Source organism: Camelina sativa, chromosome 16, assembly GCF_000633955.1.
Source record: "Camelina sativa cultivar DH55 chromosome 16, Cs, whole genome shotgun sequence".
Lineage (NCBI taxonomy): Eukaryota > Viridiplantae > Streptophyta > Magnoliopsida > Brassicales > Brassicaceae > Camelina > Camelina sativa.
Genome location: NC_025700.1, coordinates 28,113,065 through 28,124,469, shown reverse-complemented (window position 1 = coordinate 28,124,469; position 11,405 = coordinate 28,113,065). Strand labels below are relative to the sequence as shown.

The 11,405-nt window shown below is 36.1% G+C and overlaps 2 protein-coding genes across 2 annotated transcripts in view; both read right to left on the bottom strand.

Annotated features, from left to right (window-relative positions):
* The window catches only part of LOC104752955 (receptor-like serine/threonine-protein kinase SD1-8), a 3,774-nt gene extending 3,599 nt beyond the window's left edge, over window positions 1–175 (bottom strand). The window contains exon 1 of the mRNA XM_019237994.1: window positions 40–175. The gene's annotated coding sequence lies outside the window, so the exon portion shown is untranslated. The remainder of the gene's footprint in view (window positions 1–39) is intronic.
* Window positions 9,144–11,405, bottom strand: part of LOC104752954 (4-coumarate--CoA ligase-like 1) — a 3,275-nt gene continuing 1,013 nt past the window's right edge. Inside the window, exons 3-6 of the mRNA XM_010475216.1 lie at window positions 10,253–10,831; window positions 9,830–10,174; window positions 9,667–9,734; window positions 9,144–9,556 (exon numbers count right to left, since the gene is read on the bottom strand). Coding sequence (XP_010473518.1) covers window positions 9,334–9,556; window positions 9,667–9,734; window positions 9,830–10,174; window positions 10,253–10,831 — 1,215 coding nt within the window. The 3' untranslated portion in view covers window positions 9,144–9,333. The remainder of the gene's footprint in view (window positions 9,557–9,666; window positions 9,735–9,829; window positions 10,175–10,252; window positions 10,832–11,405) is intronic.

The following is an 11,405-nucleotide window of genomic DNA, read 5'->3' as shown; positions in this document are numbered from 1 at the left end:
AAAAAAAAAAAAAAAAAAAAAAAAAACTAAAGTAGTAACCTCTTTGGTTGGTGCAATTCTTGAATTTTTCTTCTTGGTCTCTAGCTCTTTCTTTCTCTTCTCTCGTTCAAGGGCTTTCATACTCTTCTCTCGTTTAAGAAGAAGAAGCAAAAAACTCAAACCCAAAAGTAGGCAGACGACAGCACTAGTGAACTGTTTTTTTAACTTGGACTTTTTCTTTTCTGGTTTTGACTTTTAAATGTAGTTCCGTTAAATGGAACATCTTCCATTGCGAAATTCAAACTCTTACTTTTTGTTCTTGTTCAACCCAAAATAGAAAAAGAAGAAGCGAAAAACTAAAACTCAAAAGTAGGCAGACGACAGCACTAGTGAACTGTTCTCTTCTTTTCAAAGAATCATAAATTTGTAGCTTGGACTTTTTCTTCTTTTATAGGTTTTGACTTTCTAAATGGGATCAGAATGCTGCTGCTCGGCTCGTTCCGTGACCGAGGAATACAAAGAAACCGTTTGTTAAAAACATTGGGTCACTAAATGGGTTTTACTTTTCGTTTCTTAATGAGCTTTACTCTTGTGTTTTACTTGGCCTCGTTCATTTAGACTCTTGGGGTTTTTTGGGTTCGTTACTTATAAAGCAAGCAATTGTTAACTTTTGCCTCTTCTAATATGCACCAAATTTAAGTTTATCCAAAAAATAATTATTAATTTTATTATTAGGGTAACGAACGTTTGATTTCACGAAAATGTAAAAGTTTAACCACAGCAATTGTAAAACTAATCAACATTTAAATATATTTTGTCTTACTAAAATTAAAATTATATTTGCTAAAAAAATTATACATGATAAAATTGTTATTCTATTTTAACAATTATTTGATGATCTATTTCTCTAGATGGTTCGTGTAGCCGACCAATAAAGACTATGGCCTTGTTCGTTTAGTCATTTGACATTTCCATTCAAATGATCAGTTCAAATGATTCATCCAAATGAATTATTTGGATGTCAAATGATCAAACAAACAAGACAATATAAGAATCATTTGGATTATTCATTTGAATAGAAATGTGTTTGTTTATTTATTTACATTTCTCATCTACATGGATTTGATAATAAAAATGACTAAAATGTCCATGTTTTGATCTAATAAATTTTAAAAACCCTTAATGTTAATCATATTAATTTTAATTATTAATCTAATATATATAAATTTACAAATTACTATTTCTGACATTTATAAATTTCCATTTTCATGAAATATAAACTTTTATAAGATTTAAAACATGTTATGCCAATTACAAAAAAATCAACATCAACATCAAACAAAAAATCCAAAAATCTCAATCAATGATTCAGTATCATACATAACTCCAAAAGATTTTTATGAGAGCTCACAAACTAAAAACCCCAAAAGATAACCTTTCAATAGTAAACAAAAACAGCAACTGATGCTTTCTAATATTTCTAAGATCACAAATCTGTTAGTATGGAAGTCTAGTTCTCCGCCTCCGCCTCTTAAACCATCACCGCCGCCAGAAATTGCAAACACATCTCAGTCACTACCGTTGGACGTTGGAACCATCAACTCCTTAACTTCTCTATCTAGCTTACGTTGGACTGTAGACAAGGAGACAAAGCGATGATGTCTCAATAGATTATCATAATCAGTGATGTGCCGGGGGCTCTATTCTTTGTAACAATGCTTCGAAAGTAATAGATAAGAGTTTACACATTGTTTCTTATCAAATCATGGCAAAAACAAAGCAATCTCGATAGCAACAGATCTATCAACTTAAAGTTGGCATCTCTCAGGCACAAGACAAAGAACAATATATGAAACCAAATTCAGATTGGCTATTTGACTGCTTAAAATCAAATTCAGATTCCACATAATCAAGCTAAACGCTGAACTTTGCAACATCATCAAGCTTAAAAGGCATTTTGGATATTTTATATTTTTTGCTGAATCATCTCCAATTGAATGCACCAATCAGACTCAGCCAGATTTTTCATATTTTTTGGATGAGTTTAGAAAAAATCATCCAACTGATACATTCAAATGGTCAGTTAAATTGTTAAAAACAAACACCATTTTTCATTTCACCCGAATAGAGAAACGAACAGGCCCATATGTTAAAATTCGGAAGCTGTATAAGGAACTTACTAGTTACTATTGTCAATGCCGCAATTTTCCATAACCTGAAAACCTTGCACTTTGGAAATACGTTAAAAAAGTTGTATGTACGGTTTTCCTTTGACTTATTAATAATTTAATACTCATGATTATTGAATAATTGATGAAGTTATCATATACGAGTACTATTTTCTTTGTCATTCATTTTTTTCTTTTTTTTTGACGCCAATTTTTTTGTTATTCTTTGGTATTGTAGATGCACTTATGCACGGGCTTTAAATTTTAACCATATGTACTATTTTTGATTAATAAGAAAATAGTATTAAATTAAACTTTATAAGGAAAACTTAATTAAATCTCTAGATGAGGTATCATTTATGGAAAGACTCCCTTCATTTATTATATAGTACTCCCTCTCTTTCATAAAAAGTGTCATTTTGATACAATGCACACATATTAAGAAAAATATATGAATTTCTATTTTACCCTTTATAAATACACTAAAACAATTTTTCTTTCTAATTAATAAGCTGAAATAGTAGGGATAAAAATGAGAATTAATATTAAAAACTACATTGAAAATATAAAATGACACTCTTTTTGTAACAAAAAATCTGTGTCAAAATGACACTTTTTGTGAAACAGAGGGAGTATATGATTATAGTAATATTAATTGAATGCATATTATATAGTATATGATTATAGTGATATTAAAGACTCCCTTCATTTATTATATAGTATACTAGATTTTAACTCGTGGTTATTTATATTTATGTTGTATTTGTTTTGTTAAATATAAAATGTTTTGTAAATAGATGAATAACTAAATTTTCCGGCAGTTTGTATGGTTAAATTTTTATATTAATTTTTTAACCCACAATATACTTCATGGTCATTCGTTTGTTATATTTAGTTTGTTTTGTTTAGTGTTTGAGATTCTATTTTGATTTTTAATTATTATAATAAAAAATAAGAGATCTAAATACATAATAAGTCATTTATACGCTATGATTAAGTCACATTGTTCCTGATGATTTAATTATTTTACACAATCTTAATTAAATTAATTTGATTTTATATGTCAAATATTATAATATTAATAGTGTTGAAAAATTATAAATGAGGATTTAACCGTGTTAGCACAAATTTAGTGATATTTTATTAATTTCAACATGTCCTCTCTATGACTCATCTACTATATAACCATATTATATAGTATTTGTTTTTTAATTTTACATAATCATAATAATTTATAATTTTATTAAATTTATATTTATATATATATTAATTATAATATTTAAATAAATGTGAATCAAAATTCTTCTTACGTTAAGAATCAAAGGTCATAGGTATTGGAAAATAAAATGGGAATCAAATTGTTGTTTTCTTTGTTTGCAAATGATTCAGAGATAGAATATTTTCAAAACATAATAGAATGTATGGTTAAATATATCATAGTTTTTGTTTCCATATCGATTTTGCTTTATTTTTTTTAGTTGGAATGAAATGTAAAATATTTAGGAAACAAAATCTGAAGTAATGTTATTTTTGTAAATTCGTTAGGGATTAAATTTGTAAATAAGTTTTTAAATAAATACAAATAAAATAATAAAACCCAAAATGTACTTAAAAAATGTATATATAGATTAGTATATGATCAAGTTCTCCAAGTTCCTCTTCCATACAACACCGAAACTATCAAATAGGACCAGCTCCGAATTTGAGAGGTTGAAGATTCCAGTTGGACTGGAGAGAGCTAGGATCGTCTCTATTAGCTATCCAAACTGTTGTCTTTATGAATCAAAACCTCTATTTAGAACAAGAATAAGCTGAAAAGTTCTGTATTGAAAAATGAAAGAAATTGGTCGTTTATAGACCTTGAACTACAACAGCTTGAAAGCGGAAATAACGCTACCAGTAAACGAAACAAACTCCAAACGTGTATCTAGTTGATTCCTAACAATCAGGAAGACTTAGACTTATTCAAATTAAAACAAGATAAGAAAACTTAAATTTCAAACCAAAACAGAACCAAACCCGCGTTATTCTCCATTTCCTCCCCTAAACTGGAAAGGCTCCTTCCAGTTTATCCTTCCTTCATGCACACACCCATCCTGCTTCTGAGTTTCTCAAACACTTCAAGCGTAATTGCTTTGGTCATCACATCTGAAACCTGATCTAGAGTACTGCAGTAATCAAGCTGAATGGCTCCTTCATTCACTAACTCTCTCAAGTAGTGAAACCTGACATGGATATGCTTGTTCCTTCCGTGTAGCACTGGATTCTTCGACAGCTTAATTGCAGAGCTATTATCAAATAACATAACAGTATCTCCAACTTGCTCAAAACCAACTTCTGACAGTACATTCCTGAGCCACACCGCTTGACAAGCTCCATATGCTGCTGACACAAACTCTGCTTCGGTTGTAGACAGAGTTACGATTGGCTGCTTCTTAGAAGCCCAAGATACTGCACCTCCTCCTAACATAAAAACATATCCTGAGGTGCTCTTGAAGTCATCTCGATCCCCTGCATAATCACTGTCTACATACCCAACCAATTTCTGCTCTCCTCCCCGCTTGTATTGAATACCAAACTCACGTGTTCCCTGAACATACCTTAGAATCCTCTTAGCTGCCACCATGTGTTGCTCTGTTGGTCTCTCCATGTATCTGCTGACTAAGTTTACTGAATAGATTAAATCAGGTCTTGTAGCAGTTAGGTACCTTAAACTCCCAACAAGTTGCTTGAACATAGTCGGATTCACTTCTTCCCCAGCTCCTGCTTTTGTCAACTTGTTTCCTGGTACGATCGGATTTTTGACTGCATTGCACTCCTTCATTCCATACCTTTCTAGGATCTCTTCTGCATATTTCCTCTAGTTTATAAAGATGCCTTTCTCATCTTGATCCACCTCTACACCTAAGAAACATTTCATCTTTCCCAGGTCTGTCATAGAGAACTCACCCATCATCGATGCTTTAAACTCTTCCAGCATTTTCTTTGAATTTCCGGTGTAGATGAGGTCATCTACATAGAGACTCACTACCAAACAGTTCTCTCTTTCTTTCTTTATGAACAATGTATGTTCGCAATAGCATTTCTCAAATCCTTCACGCAGAAAGTACCCTTCTATACGGCTGTACCAAGCTCTGGGAGCTTGTTTCAGACCGTACAATGCTTTCTTCAGTCTGTATACTTTGTCAGCTTCGTCATCAACCTCAAATCCCCTTGGCTGCTCAACAAACACTTCTTCCAGAAAATCTCCATGTAGAAAGGCACTTTTCACATCTAACTGATACACAAACCAACCCTTTTCTGCTGCTAGGCCCAATATCACTCTTATTGTGTCCCACCTAGCAACATGTGCGAATACCTCATGAAAATCAATCCCTTCTTTTTGGTGATATCCTTTGGCAACCAGTCTTGCCTTAAACTTGTCGACTTCTCCATTTTCATTGAGCTTAGTCTTGAACACCCACTTCACTCCTATCTTCTTTGCTCCTTCAGGTAGTTCGACTAACTCCCAAGTGTTGTTTTCTTCTATGGAGGCAATCTCTTTCTCCATAGCTTCTCTCCATACTTCTTGTTGTGCTGCATCCTCAAACGACTTTGGATCTTCGGTTCCAATGAACAACACATAAATCTCTTTCTCATCCTCTTCTACGATGAAACCTGCACCTCCAGTATCAGAGTCTTTCAGCCACACTGGTCTTCTTATTGTTCTTTTTGACACATCTCTTACTGGAATTTGAGCTGATCCTCCTTGAGCTTGGTCATCAGTGTGTTCCTCATTCTCTTCTGCAGGAACATTTTCTTCTTCTGCATTGTGCTCTGCTTCCTCTGCAACTACATTCTCTGTTTCTGCAGACTCAACCTCTGTAACATCCCATTCGAGCTCTTCTTGCTTCTCTTCCCAATTCCAACTTTTACCCTCGTCAAACTGGACATCTCTGCTTATCACTATCTTCTTTGTTTCTGGTTGTATAGTCGATAAGCTTTTGATTCCTTGCTTACTCCAAATAGCACACACTTAACACTCTTTTCATCAAGCTTGATCCTTCTTTCATACGGCACCAGTGCATATGCAACACTCCCAAACACTCTGAGATGTGCAACTGAAGGTTTCTGATTGCTCCACTTCTCTTCTGGTGTGACATCTCCCAATGCCTTAGATGGACTTCGGTTCAGTATATACACAGCATACTGAACTGCTTCATGCCAAAATTGTCTTGGAACATTCATCTCCAACAGCATGCACCTAGTCATATTCATGACTGTTCTATTCTTTCTCTCTGCAATCCTGTTTTGCTGAGGCGTGTACGCGGCTGTGAGCTGTCGCCTGATACCGAACTCTCTGCAATAATTATCAAACTCCTTATAATTATATTCACCTCCTCTGTCAGAAAGTAGACATACTAACAATTGCCCCAGTTCCCTTTCTACAACAACTTTAAACTTCTTAAAGACTCTAAAAGCTTCTGATTTTTCTGACAAGAAGAAACTCCAACACTTTCTACTATAATCATCTATGAAGTTGGTGATGTACCTTTTACCACTCTCTGATGTTGGTGTAATTGGTCCACAAATGTCGGTGTGAACCAGTTGTAGTGGCCGAGTTGATCTCCACACGCTCATTCTTGGTATGCTTTCTCGATTCTGTTTTCCCCTAATGCAGATATCACAGACTGCTTCCTCTACTTCCTGACTTAGCTTAGGAATTCCTGTTACCATCTCCTTTTCTGCTAGCATTTTCAGGCTCCCATTGTTGATGTGAACATATCTCCGGTGCCATAGGTCATTAGTCTTTATCGTCATCTGCAGGCAGTGATCTTCTTTCGCTTCTCTAACGGTTGCAAGTACAATGAACATTCGACTCCTTGACATTGTTGAATGCATTATCATCCTCCTCTCTTCTTTGTGCCACACTTCACAGATACCATCTTCAATGATTACTCTCAACCCTTTCTCTTGCAGTTGTCTCACACTCAAGAGGTTATTCTTCAGACCAGGTACAAAGTAGACATCAGAGATCACTTGAGTTCTCCCACTGATCTCAAGTCTTAGTTTTCCTCTTCCTTCTACTGACATCTTTCTATCATCCCCCAGCTTCACATCTCTTTTGAAAGTCTCATCAAGCTCAATGAACCACTTCTTTGTGCCGCACATATGGTTGTTGCAACCAGAGTCTAAGAACTAGACCTCCTCCTTTTCGACTTTGATATCCTCAATCCTTGCCATGAGAAGCAGATCCTCCTCCATCTCAACATAGTTTGCTTCTTTCTCCCACTCTGGACATTCTGACTTATAGTGTCCCATCTTGTGACATTTGAAGCACTCCACATTTTCTTTGTTAACATTACCACGACCTCTTCCTTGATAACCACCTCTGCCTCTTCCTCTGGCTGGGTATCCTCCTCGACCTCTGACATTGCTTAGCCTCCATTGACCTTCGACCTTTAGAGCTTTCTCTTCTCCATCATGTCGAATCATGTTCTGCTCATGAACCCTCAAAGAACTCTGCAAACCATCCACTATCATGCTCCTGATGTCCTTTGATTCTTCAATTGCACATACGATGTATGTGAATTTCTTAGAGAGTGTTCTGAGAATCTTCTCAACGATCTTCGGATCAGGCATGTCTTCACCAAGGTTGCGCATGTCGTTTGCTACCTCCATCACCCGAGAGAAGTACTCTTCAATTGTTTCTCCGGATCTCATCTCAAGAACCTCAAAGCCACATCTCAGCCTCTGTAGTTGTGCACTCTGCACCCGATCGTTGCCTTGGTACTTCTTCTTCATCGATTCCCACAGCTCCTTTGATGTGTCCTTTTTGAGAATCGACTTCAGGATTGTTTTGTCGATTGAGGCAAAGAGATAGTTCTTCACTTTGTGATCAGTGATTGTCTTCTCTGCAATCTTCTCTTGCAGTTCTGCTCTTTGTGCTTCTGATAAAACGGTTCCTTGTTCTTGGCTTGGAATTCCGGTGTCAATCAGATTCCAACACTCCTTTGAACGAAGCAGGTTCTCCATGAGCATCGCCCAGTGCTCGTAGTCCCCATCAAACTTTGGTATGACCATCATGTCTTTGTCACTCATTCTCTTAGATTAGTAAGAGGCTCTGATACCACTTTTTGTCTTTATGAATCAAAACCTCTATTGAAAAAGTTCTGTATTGAAAAATGAAAGAAACTGGTCGTTTATAGACCTTGAACTACAACAGCTTGAAAGCGGAAATAACGCTACAAGTAAACGAAACAAACTCCAAACGTGTATCTAGTTGATTCCTAACAATCAGGAAGACTTAGACTTATTCAAACTAAAACAAGATAAGAAAACTTAAATTTCAAACCAAAACAGAACCAAACCCGCGTTATTCTTCACAAACTACTTTGCTGGGGAATTTTTTAAACCAAATTCCTAGATACCAACGTTGGACTGTTCTGGAATCCTCGTCGGGGATCTGAAGAGACCCATCTCAAACAGCTTACCAGGAGACACAAGTGTCTCATTGTTCTCTGAAAACCTCAGAGATATGGAACACGACAAAGGCATACTACCAAGCAAAAGCAAAAGAAACAAGGCAGACTGATGCATATGTATGTATAACTTATACTATCAACAAATTGTCCTCCTTGGATACTTCTGTTGTCATCTCCTCCTCCGGCATTTGCGTTTGTAAGCATCATGATCTCCTCTGATTCTGGAAACACAAATACCTGAATCATCATCAGATACTTTTTTTTTTTTACTAACAAATATCAAACTTGATCTATTGAGATTACACATAAGCAAAAAAAAAAAATGAAATTTGTGGGAGTCTTTGTTCTCTCTACTGTATCTTATATATTCGAATAACTATTGGGTATCAGTTAGGATCAAATATCATCTGATATCCAAAAGTAATGAAAGTGAAGAACCGATCAGTTATTACTTCATGTCTTTTAGTGTTGGGAGCATATGATCTGAATTAATCTATCGATAACATGAGAATCCATGCGGAAAATTCGATTTCAAAGGAGAAGTAAGATATGCAATATTTGGCCAAGCTAATCGGGTGTCGAAGGCTGAAAAAGTGTGGATAGAAATCTAAGTAAAATTAGCTGACTGGTTTTCCTTTTAAATATTTGTGTTATGTAAATAAAAACCACACAGAGTATTTATTGATTAAATTAAAGCTTGTAAGAGTTTTTTTTTTCTTTTTCTATTTCTTGTTGATGCTGAGGATTTTGTCCCGAAGAAGCCTTCTCATGATTTTACCAGAGAGAGATTTGGGAATAGAATCCACAAAATGGACTGCTCGGACCTTCTTGTAATGAGCCACATTTGCTGCAACAAAGTTGAGAATGTCTTCTTCCTTCTCTGTAGCTTTCGGATTTATCACCACGCAAGCCGCCGGGATCTCCCCGGCTTCCTCGTCCGGTAACCTTTTCATTTCATAATTGATAAATTCATGTTTTTTTCTAATTAAAAAAAAAATCTAAAAATATTAATTAGTTTCAAGAAACTAGTAGGGCTATATATATAATATACTCACGGCACGACGGCAACGTCTTCAACGGATGGGTGAGTGAGTAGTATGGCTTCAAGCTCGGCCGGAGCAACCTACCCGAATAATAACACCAAAACTTTGAAAAACCAATATGAACCAAATAAATTTGGCATATAACATTCTCCAAAACGAATGAATCAAAACTTACCTGAAAACCTTTGTATTTAATAAGTTCTTTGATACGATCAACGATGAAGATATCTCCATCATCATCAATGTAACCTATATCTCCTGTGTGAAGCCAACCTTGTTCATCAATTGTCTTCTCAGTTTCTTCCTTGTTCATGAAGTAACCTTGCATTACACATTGGCTCCTCACACAGAGCTCACCGGAAGTGTTCTTCGGGAGTGACCGGCCGGTTTCAGGATCTATGAACTTCACCTCGAGATTCGGAAGTATGAAGCCGACCGAGTTTCGTTTCGCGATCCCTTGTCCTTTAGCTGGATCTCCGTGAGTTAACGTAATGCAACTATGCTCCGTTAATCCATAAGCCTATATAATTAATGTGAAACAACGGTTCAGTTCCATAGAAGCTAATAACAAATATAGAAGTCTTGTAATAATACTTACCTCTTGGACTTGGACGTTAGGAAACTTGGCTTCGAAGGCAGTGAGAAGCTCAGGAGCTAAGGGAGCAGCAGCAGTCATAACAGATTGAAGTTTAAGCTTCGAAAGATCAAACTCATCAACGATCGGATTCTTAACAAGGTTCAATATAATCGGCGGAACAATGGGCGCAAACGAAACCTGATGCGCGATCAAAGCATTCAGGAAAATCCTTAAATCGTACCGACTCATTGCAACAACTTTGCCTTTATTCTTCATCGTAGCACAACATATCCCAACGATACCGTAAATGTGAAAGAAGGGGATCAAACCAAGCGTCACGATCTGACCGATCATTTCAGACCTGACACTGAAGAGAGTGGAGCAAAGATTGGCTATGAGATTGCGATGCGTGAGCATTACTCCTTTTTGCAATCCTGTTGTGCCTGAAGAGAATGGAAGTGCACAGAGATCTGTCTGAAGAATCTCTTCTTTGTCGTTATCTCCGGATCTGTCTCCTGCTTCTAGAAGATCTTTCCAGTTTACTGCTCCTTCGATCTTCTCTTCACCTAACACTATCACCGGTAAACCTAGTGTTTTCACCTGTCCAAAATAAGTACATGATTACCGAAACTGTAATAACTGAAGAAATTGGAAATTATTATATAAGACTAAATAACATAATTTAATCTGATCATTAAGAAGAATCTATTTATATATAATTGATTAGAATTAGGTGGTCTAGTTATGACATGGTTATTAATCAAAATCAAATTTCAAACCAAAAACCAAATCGACATTATACCACACCAAAATTGAAATTAATCGAAGTTGGTTTGTTGATTTATTTCAATCTGGTTTCTAGTCTATACCATATACCAACCCGAATTCATGTTTAATTTACCTTTTCATAATTAGTAGCATCAGTGATGATTCCTTTGGCACCGGAAGATTCAACTTGCTTCTTGATCTCGGAGACAAGAGCCGTCGGATTAGCGCCGGAGAAGACTCCACCGGCAGACATAATGCCAAGGGCAATAATCCCATACTCAGCGACGTTTGGTAGAACCACAACCATTACTTGACCTTTCCTTAGTCCGAGAGAAGTCAACGCTTTGGCAAGCCTCTTCGTGTCCCTCACTACATCACCGTACGTCACCGCTTTCCCCGTCACCGC